Below are 20,954 nucleotides of genomic sequence, written 5' to 3'. Positions count from 1 at the left end.
CCTTCTACAACCCTTCAATCTCACTTGCTAAAAATGAGAATAGTAAACTTCTATTCTCTATCTTGTGGGGGGGGGGGGGGGGTATTGCAGCATCCTGTTTCTACTGTTGACAATGCTACAAGTTGTTCTGATGAGACAGAGGCTACATGTCTTCTTCCTTCAACTACCTGTCATGTTCATACAGAAGAAGATTTTTCTCCTACGTGTCGTCCACTCACTCTGAATCAGACACATAAGGACAGACCAGATTAATTTGGAATCTTCTTTCCTTTTCCATTTTATCTCATTGTTGTGTTGCACAATTGTAATTGGTTTTATTATTTTTTTGTTAGTATTGGGGTGTTAGACTCTGTTATGGAGATAGTTGTCATTGTTGTATACATTTTGGTTATTTGTACAGTTTTGATTAAATTCAATTCATAGTGAATACAGGAGGACTTTCTTCTCTATCGTGTCTTTTCCTTTCTTTCTTATAGACTTAATATTTTTAAAAATTAATTCTAATGTTTTAACTTTTAAATTTTAAGGTTTAAAAAAAAAACCATCTTAATTCTTAAGCGAATCTGTGCAAATGGGTTTGAGGCGTTAAATACGAATGGAATTCCTTGTTGGAAGGAATTGTCCATCCGTTTCACAGTTAACACTCGCCTTTGGGAGACGCCGCAGAGGGTGCCCACTTCAATAGGACAATCTCAATCGCCGGCCGGCGAATCTCTGGTGGGCTGCAGGGACTGCTACTGTCGACCCCGACTGTTCGCCCTCTGATGCCAAAGATTCTGGTTTCCCCGACTGTTCGCCCTCTCATGCCAAGGATTCTGGTTTCCTCTCGGCCGCTGCTCAAGGTACTCTTGTCGCTGTAGTCGTCTCGGAGGCGGTCGAGTGTGATATCTATCATCGCATTGGTGTCTACAAAGCCTAGTCATTGGCAGAAATTTCACGATAATCTATTAAAGCAGCCTAGAGGTTACCGAGGAGAGGAGAACAGTCCGGAAATGAAAGATAGGGAAAGAGAGAAGGCAAGAGAGAGAGAAAGAGAAATTGAGAGAGATCGCCATCGGGAACGAGACCATAAGCGTCGCATCAGAGATGAGCCGTTAAGAGAAGTAGATGATAGACAGCAAGGCGACAAATACCGGGACGATGGTTCCAGAGCTAGGGTTTACAGAGATGAATCTAAGCATGAAAGATCTCGGGAGCGGGAATCGAGAAGCGAGATTGAAGGAAGTCGTGACAGATTCAGAGATTCTGTGGAAAGGGATAGGAGTTACCGGGAGGAATCCGTGGAAAGACGGCATTCTTCTTCTTCACATAAACGAAAGGATCGTGGAGACAGTGAGGATCGTCATGATACCACTGAGAAGCGGAGTAGGAAGGAAGAAAAAAGAGAGAAACGTAGGTTTAAAGATCAGGTGGCTGAGGAGTCTCGTAATGAGAGGGTAGATGGAGTTAAACCCGAGGAGAAGAGAAGTGAAGTTCGAAATAGAGATAATGGAGAACCAATTACTTCTTCAAAATCGGAGAAAAATACTGTGGATTATGAGACATTAGATAGTTCTAAAAACTCTGGTGTTACCAATGGGAGTCGTTCCAGTGCTGATGTGAGTTCTTACATACCTTATTCTCATTTTTCTATTTGATTGTTTTCTCTGTTCTGCCGGTTGTTTCGTTTGGAGTATATAAGTGAGGTTATATGCTTAGTCAGTTTATGTATGTGGTACTTGATTATTCTATTATTTAGATCTCACGGACTGATTCATGAAGTCCAAAAAGTAGACGCATCATCACATTGCTGTTCTTTGCAAATTTTTGTTACTTCTTGTTGTATTCTGGGTTAGTGGTCATTTATTTACTCTTAGGTTCTCTGATTATTTACTAGGAGGCTTTCAGAATGCCTCCTAAAAGTGGGTGGGAGAATCAGTTTAAATTTGGATCCATTTATGAGGAGTTATTCTATTTTCACATTAGAGCCGATGTCTCCAAGGGCTAAAAGATGGAGAGGATAAGGGAAGGTCCTAGCTGAAGGTGAAGTGTTTATAATTAAACCAGGCTTTCCATTTTTGGGTCATATGAGCTAGAAGGATTTATTAAATTGCTCATGTATAGTTATTTCTTCAGTTTTGTAGTCAGGGTTTAATTGGTTCATTTAGATGAGGTTCAGGAGATGTGGTCGATGTAGAAATCCCTTTTTGAAGTTTTGAAGTACAATGGGCGAGGTGCATCACACCCATGATTGTATTTTACTGCAAATGTTCTATGGAATTAAACTTTTTGGGTTTGATAATGGAGTTGTGAGTCTGGATTATACCTAACCTGGCTATTTATGAAATTTAGGCTGGGAACTTATTGTGTAATAACTTGTATTCTGTGGCTTTTGTGGCTTCTTATCCTATGAATTAAGTTTCATTCTGCATTTAGTTTTTTGTTTCATATGGAAGCTTTGTTTTGGATGAAGTTATGGAAGAGTTAGTTGACACTGAAGAATCATACTTAGACGACCTGTGCTAGGAAGAGGTATTTTGATAAATTTTGGGAGCTCTTTGGTAATTTATTACTACTATAGCTGAAGGAGGATAATTTCTGTTAATGTAAAGTGTTTGATATTTACAGACATTTTTGCACCTCTCTGGTGTGAGTTATTCCTGTTTGTTCGAAGATAAATACTGGTTAGGGGCTTAAGAAGTTGTCACTTCATGCAGAAGGGCTGAGGAGATATATGTCTCTTTTGCATGAATTCTAAATTAGTGAAATTCTCGGTGCTCCTTAAGAACCGGCTGTATGCAGTAAGAATTCTTTAAGTTTTAGAGATTATGAAAGATTCTCAAGTGGTTGTTGCACTTTTATGGTTGCTCATGATGTGGAAAGACAGTTTTGAAAACCAATTCAGGAGTGTCGATTTGCTCTCGAAAAAAAAGGAATAATATAGATGACAAATTCAGGATTGTAAACTTATAAAAATATAAAGAATGCAGTTTCCTCCCCTAGTTTTCTAATCCTGTAATACTTATTAATAAAGATTTTCACCATTTAAAAAAAGGAAAGAAGAATAAGAATGAGGTTAAAATATTTAAAATATACAAGTCATTTTTCAGTTTTCCCCTGGTTGTCTTATTTGCTGTAGCCTTTGGCTTTGTTTTGCCCCATGTTGGCTCTTTGTTGTTGTTGCTTTTTTCTCTTAATAAAATTTGCACATTTTCAAAAACAAAATCTAACTATAAAATTTAATAAAATTTTTACCTAAGGAAATTAGGAAGAAGAGAGGAGACCAAGAGAAAAAAGTCAGGTGACTGTCATCGGAGCTAAGACAACTCCCTTAATGGTGAACCAATGATATATTGCTTAAAGAATGTTATCAGTGTATCTTCAGAAGTGTGACCCAGCATGGTTACGTTGGTCAACATTTCACAAAATCCTAGATCTAGCTGCTGATTTTGTTTGTAATTGGAGTCTTGTGCCGAGGTTGGCTAATGGCCTGGATGACTCGCTTACTAAAGAGGGGGTTTCCCTCAAATCCCTTCAAGTAATTGGTCCCCCTTCCTAATTTAGTTTCCTTTTGTCTTTGGGCTTCTAATGAAATGTGCCCTTGCTTAAGAAAAAATGATTGATGGCTTAGTTGATTCTCACTTTTGTAATGAGGCATATAAACCTTCTTCAAAGGGTCTGTGCATTTTGCCTGCATTTTGAGATGAGCTAGAGCTTTTTCACATTGCATATAGTGTCATGGAGATGTGTCTCCTGTGTCTGTGGTTGGGATTTCCCTGTTTAAGCATTTATATGATAAGTAGTTCTTATACTGAAGAACTTATATCTTTCCAAGAGCTACATCTGGACCTCTTACTCTATCGTGGAGGGCTTCCGTGTTGCACTAGACGTTGTCTTAGCTGCATAAATCTTGAAATATAGACGGACAGTATCAATACAATGATCCTGATGGAAAAATTAAGCAATTAAAGAAACACAAAGTGAAAATGATGGAAAAAATCAAAATCCTTTGAATTGTTTGGATGTGGCAAATAGGATAAGTCCTGGTTGTTCTTTTTTTGGACAGTGTGTCTTTTAGAGCCTTGAAATTTTCATACTTAGTCTGCAGAGAGAGATCACTTCCACTAGAAGGACTAAATACTAGTCCTTAAAGGTGTAGTTTGTTGACAATGTATCTATCCATATGACTGCATCCAAAATTCTAGGTCGAAAGTCTATGCGAGTCATATTGGACAATATGGGAAGGATAACTTGAACCAAACCCTGCTCCCCAAAATATACCGAAGAATTTTGAAACTATAACCAAAATTTTTGGATTGAAAGTCTATGTGAGTTGTATGTTTTTTTGAAATGTTAAAATCTTATTAATTAGCTTTCAAAAGGGGAAACCTTCAAGCTGTAAGGAAGGAGACCCCAACTACAAGAGATGAGCGAGAAGCTCCCTATTTGGCTAATGATTCTGCAATACAATTAGCTTCTTGAAAAATACTCTGCCATTTTACATCGGTAGACCTATAGTTGTCTTGAACTTTGTCGTAAATGTGCCTATGACACCAAAGGGGCTTTGCATTTCCTTCATCCAGCTAATCACCATCGCTGAATCACCCACCAATATTAGAGGCTATGAGAAGTTCTAGCAATATACTTTCACATCTTGATTCAAAGCTATGGATTCTGCTTCAACTTAGTTTGAGCAGCCAATTGGACCTGAAAAAGCCAGTAGAACCAAGTCTTGAGGTCCCCCTTTTCCCATGGCCTGGGATTAGGAAGGAGCTACCATCAAAATTCAGTTTGAGGGAGCCCAATAGGATATCATATTCTTACTAATTCTTTCAAATACATGTGGTAAAATATATGTCTTGTTCAGTGGCTTAGGATTTGGTCTGCAGATCCAATCATTTTTTTTTTTAATTTGGATGTTTTATCATATAATTGAAGTTGAATTTAGAGAATTGCGGTTTTCTGCCAGAAAATCCTGATTGAAAACATCATTTCTAAGATTACTATGTTGTTGTTTAATCTACTGTGATATATAAGACAAGTTGTGGGAAACCCATTCTTATAATGAAAAGCACATGGAAGCTTTAAAGCCAAGTTTGACATTATTTTCTCATAATAAAAGGTTTTGCAAAACTAGATAATTTAAATTGTAAAACCACTAAATTTATAATCGTGGCCAACATTTTCCGTTGTAGCTGCTTGTTATGGTTGCATATCTGGTAATTCAATTTACGAGTTGCTTCTTTCTGCCCGTCCGTACCAGTTTCAGGCTTATGATCCATCAAGATTGATATAGTTTGAAATGAGTGTCATAAGCTTGATATTCAGTTTCGATATCATCGAAGCTGCTATCCCCTACGTGCTATTTTGGACGAGTATGCTACATATCACCTCCCACATCCGTAGCGCTATCGTAAGGACAAAATTGGAAGGTAGTAACCCACTCCTAAGACTACATCCATATGGTCATTTGAAGGTTCCTCCTGAAGCGTGTCGTGAAATCAATTTTGGTGGCAGCTCGTGGAGCAATTTGGGTCCAAATGGATGGGGTGGCATGGTTAGAGACTTTCTAGATAATATCCTTCTCGTATATTGTTGAAGAGCAAATATGGAAGAGTCTTACATGACTCTCACAATTAGAAATCTTACAGAGCCATAATTATTATGGAAGGAGGTCTCATAGAAGAGTTTTAGTTTAAATGTGTTTTAGTTATGTTAGTCTTCTATTTATGTTGAGTTATTTAATTATACTAGGACTTATCTTTAAGTGTTGGAGTTTGGGTGTAATTGGGACAAAGGTAGTTTAATTGTAATTGGACTCTACTAATTTCCTCTATTGTAAATAGGGGTTCATGTACTCAAATTACATCAAGTCAATGAAGTTTTTCTCTTTTCCATAAATTCAATATGGTATCCATCAAAGCAGGTTCTGTGAGTTGACTCAGTCAACCCACAAAGATAATGTGATCTTTTTCTAATCTATTATCTCTAGCAGTTTAGGTTTGTATTTATCTTTTTTTTTTCTCTTTTCAGTCCCTATACCCGTTGTTTTTTTTTTTTTTTGCATTATCACCTTTATACTGAGCTTTTCATATTGCATATTATATATTGACGGAAAAATATTCATGTCTACTTTCCAACTTAAAACGATTTTTGGCAATCGGAGTTTTTTGCAAAGAGAAATCGATACTTGAAGTAAGAAAGGTCAGACTGCAAGAGAGGTTCGAGCAGTAGCAGAAAATTTCAACTTTCGAGTCATTTTGTGCTATCAAGAGCGAGACTTTATATGGAGAATTATATATCAAAAGAAAGATCTGTAAGTCTGTTTTCTTACCTATTCAACAAATTCTCGATCTGAGTTTTTTATATGGAGATATTGATCTTGAAAGAGTCAATGGTCATGCTGGCAAAAGGAGAAAGAGTATTTCGTTCCGACAAATTAAAGAGACCGAAATCTATTGGATTATTTATCTCAAAAGAAGTACAACTTATGAAGAGAAATTATACTTGGATGAAAGGTATTTAAGTCTAATTTCAGAAGGAGAAAATTTCATACCAATCCGATCTATATTTAAGGATATATTTGCACTAGAAGAATCAAAGGTCATGTTGGTATCCTATTGCATTGATAAATCCGAATTTAAGCCAAAAAATTGCGTTACTTTTTGAGTTGATGTTATTGATATAAAATATCACTTACCCCTTTTTATCGGTTACCTTTCTCCTACTATCCTTTTTTGACCCTCACATACCCCTTTGGGCCAACCTCTTGTGTGTTGCTTCGGTTGGTTTACCTTTATATATACATATGGGTGTTTTAAGTCCATTGAGACTTTTTATATGTACCCGTGGGTCTTTTATCGCCGTCTTGTGAATGACAGGCATTACCCACTTATCACCCATTTCTATCTTTGAGAGTCGGTGCTCGGGTTGGGACACCGTGATGGAGAAACTTATTACTACATCTATATTATTTGGTTCAAGTTGGGATCTCTGCCATTACCTCCCAGTTTGAGGGGGAGAATTAGAAGAAGAAGTATCAGAAAGAGGTATTTTATTCTATATGTTGTTGTAAGTTTTATGTGACCAAAATATTCAAGAAAGGGGAAGCACAAAAGATGATGTTTTTGTATCTATGAAGAATTGTCTTTGTCAAGAATTTTTTTTAGCAAAAGAAAATTGAAGACCAAGAATCCTTTTCATTGGAAGTTGAAGTTATAAACTTCACCTTGAGGGGGAGCGTTGAAGAGCAAATATGGAAGAGTCTTACATGACTTTCACAATAAGAAGTCTTATAGAGCTACAATTATTATAAAAGGAGGTCTCACAGAAGAGTTTCAGTTTAAATGTGTTTTAGTTATGTTAGTCTTCTATTTTTTATGAGTTATTTAATTATGTTAGGACTTATCTTTAAGTGTTAGAGTTTGGGTGTAATTGGGACAAAGGTAGTTTAATTGTAATTGGACTCTACTACTTTCCTCTATTATAAATAAGGGCTCATGTACTCAAATTATATCAAGTCAATGAAGTTTTTCTCTTTTCCATAAATTCAACATATACTTTGCTCCATTGGCTGTAAGGATTATACCATGGTGGAGTTAAGAGCTCTACTTCGGGGCATCTGACTCTACTCGGAAAGATTCACCACACCATTGATTGTAGAAGGCGACTCCTCGACTGTCATTAGTTGGGCGAGTGGAGAAAAGGACACACCTTGGCTTTTTTTAATGTACTTTAATCAAATTGAGGACCTATTAAAATATGAATGTCTTCTAGCAGCGCACCCCAAGAAGGTGCCAATGGCATTGCAGACTCACTGGCAAGGGAAGGGGTCTCCAGACAGCACCTCATTGTAGAGGCCACTCTCCCCCTATGATCTTCTTTGGCTATTGCACTAGGAATATCTATCGTTCCCTTTTTTTTTTTTTTGTGTGTGTGTGTGTGTGTCTCTAGCCTTGTAGTCTTGTCTCCTTAGGGAACCCTCTTAATGGAACTATATTTCTCACTGTTATAAAAAACCTTATTTGAGTCATTTCAACAAGTTGTAAGCCGTGACCTGTAGCTTGAGTAGAGTTTGTCACTTCCAATGAATTTGCTAAAGCAACTTATGAATTTTCCAATAACTGATTGTAGATCACTTAAAGCAACATAATATGTATCTAAACAATTGAAGTGCATTTGACAAAGCTTGTAGTATCAAGAGCGAAGTGCATGATGAGTTTCATCTTGAAAGATCTCAACATGATCAGTGGTACAATGAACTTATGGTGCAAATATCCATTTGAACAAAAAAATTACCTATTGTATTTCTAATATTGGTCATACAAATTTTTAAGGACCTTTTTTTTTTTTTTTGGAATAATGAAATTTGATTAAGCCAAAAGGCAGAAAAAAACTATAGGTAAGGGGGTTCCTAACAATGAGGGATTAGAGGGAGTCCTCTTCCTTAGCAAGGGAGTCAACCAAGCAGTTTGTTACTCTAGGAACATGATTCCAATTACAAACAAAAGAAATACCAAGCTCAAGAATCTAAAAAAAAACAGGACCAATGATGCCAAGGAGGCTCATTCTGATCGGAGCACCAATTGATAATGCATTTGGAATCACCCTTCACATGAAGAGAACCCCGGAATCTGTCTTTGAAAATCTTAAGACCATGCCTTAACTCTTGGAGCTTAGCGGAAGTAGAGTCAACACGCCGAGAGGGTCTGCATATGTAGCAAGGATGGTGCCCAAAGAGTTTTTGAAAACTCCCCTGAAACCTGGCAGCCCGGATTACTAATAGATGAGCCATCAAAATTTAGCTTTGTAATACAGGGATTCAAGGGTGCCAAACTTCAATATGGGAAGGATTGAAGTGGTAGAGGTGCGAGACCTGGAACCATCAGACCGGCTCTAACATCTTCAAAGAGAGGAAGAGAACCAAGCCAGGCAACCACCTGGGAGAGTTTTTCCAGCAATCCTTTGCCAAGGGGAGGAATTCCTGTGGAAAATTCTTCGGTTCCACTCATTCCAAATAAACTAAAGGCAATGACTAGGGGATGTGATTTGGCCTAGGGTGGGGAGATTGAGTTTGATGCGGATGAGGCTTGAGAGGCAAACATATGGAGATCTCGAATGCACCAAGAAAAATGATAACGGACCAGAAGGTGGTCAATTGATTCATCAAAGCTATAGCATAGGGGGCAGGTGCTGCAAGGAATATGGTATCCACGGCAAATAAGTTTGTCTCTCTTGAGAATTTTTCCATGGAGAACAATCCAAAAGATGAGTTTAGCTTTAGGTGGGTCTGAGAGCTTCCAAGGATTTGGAGGCGATAATTGGGAGTGCTGAGATCAACTAAGGTTGCATAGCAGGAAGCAGCAGTGAATGTCCCATCCATCTGGGCACCAGATGATTCTGTGGTGTAACCCGAATGTTATGTCTGCAGCAGCTGGAGTTTTGTATTGAACTTGTGCAAAATTTCTATTGTAGGGATGTGGTGGGCGTTGAATGAAATTCTTCTATGAGCCCTTAGAGTTTATGTTATCCATAAGATTGCATTTTGAGCCACATGTTATTTCTTTGGTACTGAAATTCAATCTCTGATTGCCTGCACACAGCATTTGTCATTCTTGTATCTACTGCATACATGGTACTCAAATGATGATATCAGGTCATCCAGGGGAGGCCTGAATGATTTACTTCTGGAATGGGATTTTTGGCACCAATAGACCTGCACAATTATGAGTAATTCCGGTATCCATTGCAGATATCCTATTCATACCTTGAGAGGCTGACTTATTTCCTTCTGTTAATGGGCTTGTGAGATCAAATATAGAAGTTTTGTTTAGTAAATTCTTTCTGTCAGGAGAATGTTTTATCCTGCAGTGTTGTGTTTCATTCTGATTTCTGTGTGAATGGTAAATGTTTTATCCTGCAGTGTTGTGTTTCATTCTGATTTCTGTGTGAATGGTAAATGTTTTATCCTGCAGTATTGTGTTTCATTATGATTTCTGTGTGTATGGTAAATGTTTTATCCTGCAGTGTTGTGTTTCATTCTGATTTCTGTGTGAATGGTACCTCTGATACCGATGTAAGGCATCAGAATCTAAGCAAAAGTATGGCTTGCCTTTGCCTATTCAGGCCAGTCTTGTGCACAACATTTTTCAGTTATGTAATGCTTTGAATATTTCACTTCTCTTCTTCTGTTTATACACATGAACAGGATATGTACTGTACATGACCTAATGCAGATCCTTGTTTTTGATTGTTGCTTCAAATGTTACGACAACCATTAGAACATGGGGTTTCTTGTTTGACTTCTTCCTTCTTTTCTTTTCTTTTCCCTTTTTTTTTCCTGAATCTATTGCAGGGTAGTGCTTTGGAACCTTTAACTATGGCACCAGAGGCTTTGACAGAGTCTAACACTGCATCCAATCATACCCTTCCTTCCAAGGTATCTTCAGTTACAACCACCAATGAAAATAAGGGAGTTAGTATTACCAGATCTCATCAGGTTCCTGGAAAATCTAGTACAGATGGGACATCCTCTTCATCATCTGCTGGCAAAAGTGGAAGCTTGACTCTTGATGCCTTAGCGAAAGCTAAGAAAGCTTTACAGATGCAGAAGGAATTGTTAAAAAAGAATCCTCTGGTAAGTTTCTCTGAGTCCTCACTGAGGGCCGACATATTTTCTTTCATGTTGATCTCACATTTTTGTTTTTTTTTATTTTCTAGTTAAACAAGTCTTCCACATCAGGCTCGGAAGAAATAAACAAAGAAGTTCCTAAAGCTCCATTATCACTTCCATCTACAACCAGCACCATACCGGTTGGGGCTGCAACATCCATGAAGCCTCCTACCAATACCTTCATCAGCGCTGCCCTTTCAATTCCAAATATTGAAGCTGTAAAGCGGGCACAGGAACTTGCTGCCAGGATGGGTTTTCACCAGGACCCAGAATTTGGCCCTCTAATTAATCTGTTTCCTGGGCAAAGTGCTCCTGAAGTGGCTGTTCAGCAGAAACCAGCCAAGGCTCCTGTTCTTCGCCTTGATGCACTTGGCAGAGAAATAGATGAGCAGGGTAATGTGATCAATGTTCCGAAACCAACAAGCACATTAAAGGTTGTTGTATTTTTATTTTTTTTAAACATTTTTTCTGCAACTTGTGGGAACTTTCACATCGGTGTTTAATTGTGTATTATGTTCAAAACATTAGGTCAACATCAACAAACAGAAGAAAGAGGCATTCCAAATACTGAGGCCTGACTTGGACGTCAGTTTGCAGTCAAATCCTCACTTTGATGATAGAATGGGTATAAATAAAACAAAGCTTCTAAGGCCTAAAAGAATGAACTTTCAGTTTGTTGAGGAAGGCAAATGGTCAAAGCAGGCAGAAGTGATTAGATTTAAGGTATGATGTCATGTTTTCTGTTAAGCAGCTGCCTTCCAGCAATGCTCTGTTAATTGCTAGTGCTTTTGCTTCATCTATTCTCTGTTAATTTGTAGTGCTTTTACTTCTACAGAGTCAATTTGGTGAAGCACAAGCTAAGGAGTTAAAGACCAAGCAAGCACAGCTAGCGAAGGCAAAGGCTGAACTGGCTGATCTCAACCCTAATTTAATAGAGGTCTCAGAAAGAGTCATCACCAAAGAAAAGCCAAAGGACACCATCCCTGAAGTTGAGTGGTGGTATGTGTTTCTTTTTTTACTAGTTGATTTTATCATTAAATAGTGTGTGTTTATATATTTGCTACTAGTGGATTTTATTCATTAAATAGTGGATTTTATTCGTTAAATGATGAAGATTTATACATTTAGAAGAGGAAAGATGTAAGGATCAGCTGTCAAGGGGAAGGGCTTCCCCAAATGCTGAAGACTGACGGGATACCCTATCCTTAGCAATCTTATTAGCTGTGCCATTTGTAGCCCTTAGAGTATGCTGCGATACCACCTGTGAAGGATTATATAACTCATTGATTTCATCAAATGTATGCCTGATTCTCCATGGGGGAGGGAATTTTTTTTCCTAGCCATTTGATTACAAGAGCTGAGTCACCGTCAACTGTCAATGGACCGATGAATTTCTGTGATTAAGCTTGGTTCCAGCGGTTAGAAACTTCAGAGATTTCATCATATTTGGACCACAGGAATCGTTTCCATAAGCTGAATTTTCACTTGTTAATTTTCACAGCCATTTGGCTAATAACTGTTGGTTCATTTTCTTCAATTTTTTAAAGCCAAGTCCACCTTCGCTTTTTCGTGTTACACACTGTTTCCCTCTGGACCAGGGTATACTTGAAATTTTGTGATGCTCCCCACCAGAGTAATTTTCTTTCCATTGCCTCCAGCTTGTTAATGATATTTATTGGACATGTAATAAGGGATTGGAAGTAATTAGGCAGACATGCCAGTGTGGATTTGATTAGTGTGGCTTGACCCGTTAAGGAGAGGAGTTTACCCTTCCAAGAGGCTAAACTTTGTGGGGGCTTTCTAAGGAAGAGAGGGATACTTGTGTGGACTGGTCTGGTACTTTGCAATCCGTTAGTTCTGCCATTGCCTTCACTTGAATTTCATGCATGTTGATCCTGAAAATTTCTTATTGATTGCAGTTTGCTTTTGGCCTGAGATTGTCTTATATGGCAGCAACACCGCTTTTAGAATTAGGGCTTCAACTTCATTTCCTTGACAAAAAGTATAGTATCATCTGCAAATTGTAGAATTAAAAATTTGATTGCTTGAGGCTCTGTGCTGAAGTATTTATCCAGCCTTTGATTTGACCTGCCTGAATTGGTGTAGAAAGGATTTCACCACTACATTGAAGAGGAGAGGAGAGAGGTGGTCACCTTGCTTAAGCCCTAAGATAATTTTGAACTTTTCCTTTAGCTATGGTGTTATCAAGATAGAGGAGGGGGATCAAATTCATGAATGAATCTGTTTGCTTCACTTGATCCCAAAGCCCATCCTTTCAAGAGTATAGTGTAATGAGCTCCAATTCACTCTGTCGAATGCTTTTTCCATATCTAACTTGACCACCAAACCCTGACGCCCCTTCTTTTTTGTGAATCTATCAACTCATATGCTACAAGGCTGAATCGATAATCTGCCTTCCCTTTAGAGAGCACTTTGCTGTCTGCTGATTACCACTGTTAAAGCCTTTCTCAATCTCGTTGTTGACACCTCCTTCCCCATTTAGTTTTCATTTGTTCGCGGCTTTTGATTCCTTTGCTTGTATTGATTCCATTTAGTTTCATCTGTTCGCGGCTTTTGATTCCTTTGCTTGTATTGATTCCATTTAGTTTCATCTATTCGCAGCTTTTGATTCCTTTGCTTGTATTGATTCCATTTAGGGGGGGTTAGTGCCCCAAATGGATTCTTGAAGATCAAGTTAATGTCTAACATGAAGATCATGTCAGTCATGTACATGAAGATCATCTTCGCATTTGGTGTTAGGGGGGGTTAGTGCCCCAAAGTGGATTCTTGAAGATCAAGTCATGTCCAACATGAAGATCATGTCATGTCATGTACATGAAGATTAGGTAAGAATTTGTGTTAGTGTTGACGACTTCATGTGCACTGGAAAACAGTTTCCAGTGTTAGTGCCCCAACATGAGAAAAACATAAAAAACAAGAGAATTTCTAAACCTTTACAGTGCACTTAATTACAACATAATCCTTAAACCCCAAATTAGGTAAAACAACCATTATTACTACACGAATAAGTTATTGAATGTATAATTAAATATACTAATATATTTATTAATTGAATTAGATATTTTATTGTACATTAATATGGTAATTACATGAGCCAATGAAATACGTATATGATTAATTACAAATAATAAATAAATAACATTATAAATAAAAAAATGAAGGTAATACATTAAGTTATTAATTTATTAATAACATATGACATATTTTAACCTAAAAATGAATAATTTAAGAGAAAAAATTGATCTAATCATAACTTTAACACACTATATATTTGTACATAATATATTTTATGTATTATTAATTAATAATATATTATCACAAAATTTAAAACCATTGGTTTAATTAACTATAACAATCGGATAATTATGCCAAAATAATTTATCAAATATTTATTTTAACAATTTTTTAATTATAACTATTAAATCACTATTTTAATATAGTAATTGTAAAATAAAAATAATTATTTTATAAATAAAAATAATTATTTTATTAATAAAAATAATTATTTTATTAATAAAAATAATTATTTTATTAATAAAAATAATTATTTTATAAATAAAAATAATAAATTATTAATTTTTATGAAGATAGTTTAATTTTTCCTAACTTAGGAAAAATTAAACATCTTCGTCTTCCTCACAGCGAGCCAGCGGGGTGATGGCGACGGGGACGGGCTAGGCAAAGGCAACGGCCGGCGACGGCGGCGGGCAATGCCGACAGAAGCGGCGCTCCGACGGTACGCCGAGAGGGAGAAGAGAGGGAGGTCGAGAAGCTCTGCAAATGCTCGACCTCCCGTGCTCTGCGGGAATGAGAGAGGGCTGCGGAAATGAGAGAGGGAGCAGAGAATGAGAGAGGGCTGCGGGAATGGAGACGAGAGAGGGTTGCGGAGACGAGAGAGGGCTGCGGGAATGAGAGAGGGTTGCGGGAACGGAGACGAGAGAGGGCTGCGGGAATGAGAGAGGGCTACGGGAACGGAGACGAGAGAGGGCTGCGGGAATGCAATGGCAGAGAGGGTGTGCGGCAGAGAGAGCCCCGAGAGACAGCCCCGCGCGAGAGTCATGTAGATGATTCTCAAAATCGGGCGGAAAACACTTTCCGCCCGTTACTCTTGAGACATGAACTCTTGATTCATGTATATTCATGTACATGACATGAATTTGGGCGCTCCCTAACGACATCAGGACATGACCTACGTAATGCGCATGAAGATCATGTCCTGAGTCATGTGCACTAACCCCCCCTTAGTGTTGACAACTTCATGTGCACTGGAAAGCAGTTTCCAGTGTTAGTGCCCCAACATGAGAAAAACATAAAAAACAAGAGAATCTCTAAACCTTTACAATACACTTAATTACAATATAATCTTTAAACTCCAAATTAGGTAAAACAACCATTATTAATACACGAATAAATTATTTAATGTATAATTAAATATATTAATATATTTATTAATTGAATTAGATATATTATTATGCATTAATATGGTAATTATATGAGCCAATGAAATACGCACATGATTAATTACAAATCATAAATAAATAACGTGGAGTTATTAATAACGTTATAAATAACGTGGAGTTATTAATAACGTTATAAATAACGTGGAGTTATTAATAACGTTATAAATAATGTGGAGTTATTAATAACGTTATAAATAAAAAAAATGAAAGTAATACGTGGAGTTATTAATAACATATGATATACTTTAACCTAAAAATGAATAATTTAAGAGAAAAATTGATCTAATCATAAATTTAACACACTATATATTTGTATATAATATATTTTATGTATTATTAATTAATAATATATTATCACAAAATTTAAAACCATTGGTTTAATTAACTATAGCAATTGGATAATTATGCCAAGATAATTTATCAAATATTTATTTTAAAAATATTTTAATTATGACTATTAAATCACTATTTTTAATATAGTAATTATAAAATAAATGTATTAAATAAATAAAAATAATTATTTTATAAATAAATTTTATAAATTAATGACGGTAGTTTTAAACTATCGTCGTCTTTGTCAGGGGTGAGCCAGTGGGCGACGGCGACGGCGACGGGCAACGCCGATAGAGGCGGCGCTCCGACGGTACGCAGAGAGGGAGAAGAGAGGGAGACCGAGAAGTCCAAATGTCAAAATCGAAGAAAAACGAAACTGAAACAGGGGAAATCGTATGAAATTGGAAGGTCTTTTGGGGGAAAAAATGATAGCGTGAGGGAGAAGGGAGTGAGATGCCGAAAGGGAGAAGAGAGGGAGAAGAGATAGAGAGATAAGAGAGAGGGAGAAGCGAGCGGGAGGTTCAGAGGGAGAGCGAGTCTGAGAAAGAGAAGGACGCCGGAAGAACGTTTGCAGTGAGAGATGGAGGCAGTAGAGAGGGAGACCGGAGAGGGACGGCGGAGACGAGAGAGCGAGCAGAGAGCTCGGGCTTCACGGAGACGACAGAGGGCTGCAGGAACGAGAGTGTCTGTGCGGGAATGAAACGAGCGAAATAAAAAAAAAAAAAGAGCGACGGTCGAGCCAGAGAGAGCCCGCGCGAGAGAATCAAGTGGATGATTCTCAAAATCGGGCGGAAAGCACTTTCCGCCCGTTACTCTTGAGACACGAACTCTTGATTCATGTATATTCATGTACATGACATGAATTTCGGCGCCCCCTAACGACATCAGGACATGAACTGCGTAATGCGCATGAAGATCATGTCCTGAGTCATGTGCACTAACCCCCCCTTAGTTTCATCTGTTCGCAGCTTTTGATTCCTTTGCTTGTATTGATCCCATTTAGTTTCATTTGTAATTTTTTAGCTTGTAGTGGTGTTTCTATCTTTCTCCCTCAGGAGTTTTCCTCTTAATGAATCCTCTTGTCTCATTGTCATGAAGAAAAAGGCCTTTCTCAATCTAGTGGTCAGGACTTTGGCTAGTAATTTGTATGAGCTATAAATGAGACTTATTTTGGCTTCGAATTAATGGATTTTTCGGTTCCTTTCTTCGGACAGGCCTATAAAGGTAACCCCCATAATTTTGCAGTCAGACCTGAATTCTAAAACTCCTCAAACATCTCCACGAAATTCTACTTTAAGAAATGTCAGCCTTATTATTTAAAAAAAAAGGAATGCCAGCCTCTTTGGTAGGAGAAACTAGTATATCCTTCTGAACCAGGGGCTTTGTCCCTTGGCCTTGCTTCTAATGCATCTTTCACCTCTTCTACTGTGGAGGGAACTTCCAACTTTTCTACTGTATTGGCTGGAAAGCTTTTGAATTCTTGGTCTTCTGCTTTTGGTCTCTCGGGGTTATCTTCTGCATAGAAGAAGCAAATGAAAGTTTGTGAGATTTCTACCGTCTGTAATTGTTTAACTTCACTTGTGAACGAGGAAATGCTATTTCTTTTTTTTTTTTTTTTTTTTTTTTTGTTTTTTAGTAGAGATGGTATGGCATGGAAGAATATAGAATTGGTATCACTCTCTTTGATCTATCTGAACCTTGCCCTTAGTTTCCGGTCAACCCTTTCTTCTGAGATTGAGCTTTCTGAGTTCTTCTTTCAATGTGTCTCTTGTTAACAGCTCTATATCATCCAGACTTAGCTTTTTTCAAGTATATCATATTCAGAGCCTCTTGATTTAAGTGGTTACTCTTCTCTGGATTTGAAACTGGTTGGGTTTCAGCTGTTAAAGGTTGCGCTGTAGCATTTATTTCTCGAGCAGGATGCTCTTTAGCATTTATTCCTCCAGCAGGCTAGATAGACTTGAGTGTTTCCAATTGGCTGCATAACAGAGCATTAATTTCTTCTCTGCTTTCCCCCCTGCTGGTTGGCTTCAGTTAGTTTGAGCTGTTTTTGGGTGTTGGACCCTGTTTTGCCAGAAACTGGAGGTTGTGTCTTGGATCGGTGGGTCTTTAGTAATAATTGTTTTCAAAGTGGATTCACTGACTGTTAATGGGACAATCAGATTTTTAGTCAAAGGAGTTTGATGGAGATGTTTACTTGGATTGTATCCAGTCTTTCTGCCTGAAAGAGCTTGTCAACCTCAATTATTTCTCCAACAGACATTGAAATAGTTCTGAAGTTTTCCTCACACCGTAGCCATAAAGGAATGCCACAAATAGTTACCCAGCAGTTTTCTTCATTCACTTTTAAATCTCAGTACCATTCCAAAATTTCAGAGATGTGCGGGCCGAAAGTTGTATTCTCCTACTGCGAGATTCTAAGTTTTTCCTCCACTACAGTTAAGGGCAAGGAGATGAGCCATGACTTCGTGCCTAGATGGGGTTTTCCTACAGTTTTTCTTTACTGATGCGTCCAGGTTTTCAACCAATCCCATTCCAACCCTTCTTTCACTACTTTGAAATTAAAGCAAGCTTTTAGATTGTTGAGTCCTTCTGCAGTGGCCTCCATAGCAATGTTTATGTGTCCCTCTGATTTGTGTGAGCTGACTGCATAGGGTATGGTGTTGCCATGCCTGCTTGCAGAATTGGAATCTGGTATGAGTGGGTATTGCAGTGGAGGAACAATTTTGACTAGGGTAGTTTGGAAGGATGAGATAGGTTGTCAATGGTGGAGGTGGTAAAGCATTTTTTTACCGGTGCTGGCACTACACTTTTCTTAGCTTTATTTTTGAAGCATTTTCTTTTATGGTGATCAGGCTGTCTATTAGCCAGTTCTAGCCAATGTTGGAGGTGTTGGTTGAGAGAGAAGGAGGCTGTTGACTCCTGATTGTGCCTTTCTGAAATTGCTACAATCACCTCACGTGGTTTTACATAGTAAAACCATATAACGTATGACCCAACCAGAATGGCGTGTCTTTTTCTTCTTCTTCTCATTGTGCTCCATAGATGTATTTCTAAAGCTTCAAGAAAATCTTTCATCTTCTCTATCTGTATTTTCTTGAACAACCTGAACGCATCGGATTTTACTGCCAACTTCACATATGGAATGATGTTGATGAAGTGTTGACTGTTCTTGAGCAGGAAGGATACAGCCAAGTGCATCATCTGGTGAGCAAATGTTACCTGTGCCGGAGGAGCTATTACTTTCTTTTGCCATTAAACTATCTGATCAGAAATGTGATTATATATGTGTTGATTTTCTTTAAAGTTTGATTTAAAAGAATTTCATGTAGGATGATGATTGTTGCTTCCATTCCCTCAACATCCTGAAGTTTGGCTTCTCCAAACATTTGCATGTTGATGATATTGAGGATGATAATTTGATGGACAGCAATAAAATTAAAGGAGTTTCATATGAACAATAGATCTTTCCTACCCTTGCCAGTCATAGCAAGATTGTCAATTTCTATGTAGTATTGAACAGACCTGTTGTCTTGTAGCATTTGCAGCTGCACACATGCATCACTCACTTTCCTTTTTGTGGGTGCCCAAATCCATTTGGGTCACAGAGCATTGAGTGCTTTATCAAGAAACAAAGAAGTACACGTGACCCATCAAACTGAGATGTTCATTCAGTTTTACTAGATGTTATCAACAACATTGCTCAGCATATAGAAAATTGCACACGATGAACTGTCCTAGGGCTTTTGATTTTGTAGTTTTCTGGTTTTATTATAATTTGAGATGTTGAGAAAATTATCCTTTTGAATACCTTGACTCTTGAGTGTTAGCATCAGGACTTCTCGTAAAGAGATCGTAGAAGACATAATTCTGCTTATGGCATTCTATGTTCAACTGAAAATGTTGTGTTGCCCTTATATTTTTTTCCTTTTTTGAAAGGTTGCCCTTATTACTTAAGCAACTTACTGAAATATGGGTGACATTCCGTTGTATATTTTATTAATATTCATTTTCTATAGTTTTGTAAATTTCTCATTCCTTTTTCCTTGTAATTAATTTTATATGTTAAGAGTGATTTGGCCAGTTTTGACTCTGTAGCTTTTGTTTGCTAGTTTCTGATCTACTCTTGTGCTAAAACAGGGACCTGGCACTTGTAAATTCAGCTGCCTACCCTGATGCAATGGAAGGTAGTGTTGAGGATAAACTGAAGATGGATAAAATAACCGTTTATGTTGAGCACCCTCTTCCCATTGAACCGCCAGCAGAGCCTGCACCACCACCTCCACAACCTCTGAAGCTAACCAAGAAGGAACAGAAAAAACTAAGGACACAGAGACGTCTTGCTAAGGAAAAAGATAGACAAGAAATGATCAGACAAGGGCTTTTAGAACCTCCCAAACCCAAAGTGAAGATGAGTAATCTCATGAAAGTACTTGGTGCTGAAGCAACTCAAGACCCCACAAGGATGGAAATGGAAGTTCGCAGTGCAGCAGCTGAACGTGAACAAGCCCATGTTGATAGAAATATAGCTCGCAAACTAACCCCTGCAGAGCGCCGAGAGAAGAAAGAGAGGAAACTGTTTGATGACCCAAATAATCTCGAGTCCCTTGTGTCTGTTTACAAGATCAATGATCTCTCGCACCCTCAGACTAGGTTTAAGGTTGATGTGAATGCACAGGAGAACCGGCTTACAGGGTGTGCAGTGATTTCAGATGGACTTAGTGTTATAGCTGTGGAAGGTGGAAGCAAGTCCATTAAGAGGTACGGAAAGCTGATGCTTAAACGAATCAACTGGGCTGCTGCACTTCCAAACGAAGATGGAGTGGAAAAGGATGAAGATGCACCGTTAAATAAATGCGTTCTTGTGTGGCAAGGTAGCGTTGCAAAGCCAAGCTTCAACAGGTTTCTGGTTCACCAGTGTCGAACTGAAGCTGCTGCAAGGAAGGTTTTCTCCGATGCTGGGGTTGGTCACTATTGGGACCTAGCAGTTAACTTTTCCGATGACCAAATTTAGAGACTTTTTGTAGGACCTTTCAGTTGCCTCTGAGCTTCGTCTGGGATGAGAATTCTTGTAGCCTCTAACAATGACAATGCATTTTGAGTTTCATTTGATGTCCTGTTGGATCTTTCCCCCATATTTGTCTCAAACTATATTAAAACGTTTAAAAAGAGGACCGGTGGGATTTTGGTGTGAAACCTGAATCTGTTCTGATTTATTATAAATTGCATTAAGCCTGACTCATTCATAAATTGGGTTAGGTTTGGATCCAATTAAACTGGTTTTCTTCACTGTTTAAAGCACGAGAACACATTGCCAATTTAAACACGTCTACGATGCGTGTGCCATTCTTCCATCATCTCTCCTGCAAGAACCCATTACCAATCGTATAAGCTACGTGTACTTTATTGTGAACCCTCCCACCCACTTCGTTCCACAGCAGCTCCAATTGACTGCTTTTTAGCTTAACGACCTTCTAAAAGTAAATCAT

General features: G+C 38.1%; 1 protein-coding gene across 2 annotated transcripts; it reads left to right on the top strand.

Annotated features, from left to right (window-relative positions):
• The first annotated feature begins 637 nt into the window (after window positions 1-637).
• Window positions 638-20,600, top strand: LOC137936746 (protein RDM16). 2 transcript variants are annotated; one of them, XM_068781612.1, is made up of 6 exons: window positions 638-1,598; window positions 10,334-10,615; window positions 10,699-11,085; window positions 11,180-11,374; window positions 11,487-11,650; window positions 19,606-20,600. In XM_068781612.1, exons 1-6 carry the CDS (start codon window positions 993-995, stop codon window positions 20,477-20,479), a joined length of 2,508 nt encoding a protein of 835 aa, XP_068637713.1. In that variant the 5' UTR covers window positions 638-992; the 3' UTR covers window positions 20,480-20,600. The 2 variants fall into 2 exon arrangements, with proteins under 2 accessions (XP_068637713.1, XP_068637721.1); XM_068781620.1 differs by lacking the exon at window positions 638-1,598 and having other exon boundaries at window positions 10,334-10,417; window positions 10,500-10,615.
• The last annotated feature ends 354 nt before the right edge of the window (window positions 20,601-20,954 follow it).

Source organism: Aristolochia californica, unplaced genomic scaffold, assembly GCF_029961685.1.
Source record: "Aristolochia californica isolate CCGP_79_NKW_82.1479 unplaced genomic scaffold, dmAriCali1.0.hap1 SCAF_10, whole genome shotgun sequence".
Taxonomy (NCBI): Eukaryota; Viridiplantae; Streptophyta; class Magnoliopsida; order Piperales; family Aristolochiaceae; genus Aristolochia; species Aristolochia californica.
Note: the sequence above shows the minus strand (reverse complement) of the source record. Positions and strands in the feature narration are given on the sequence as shown.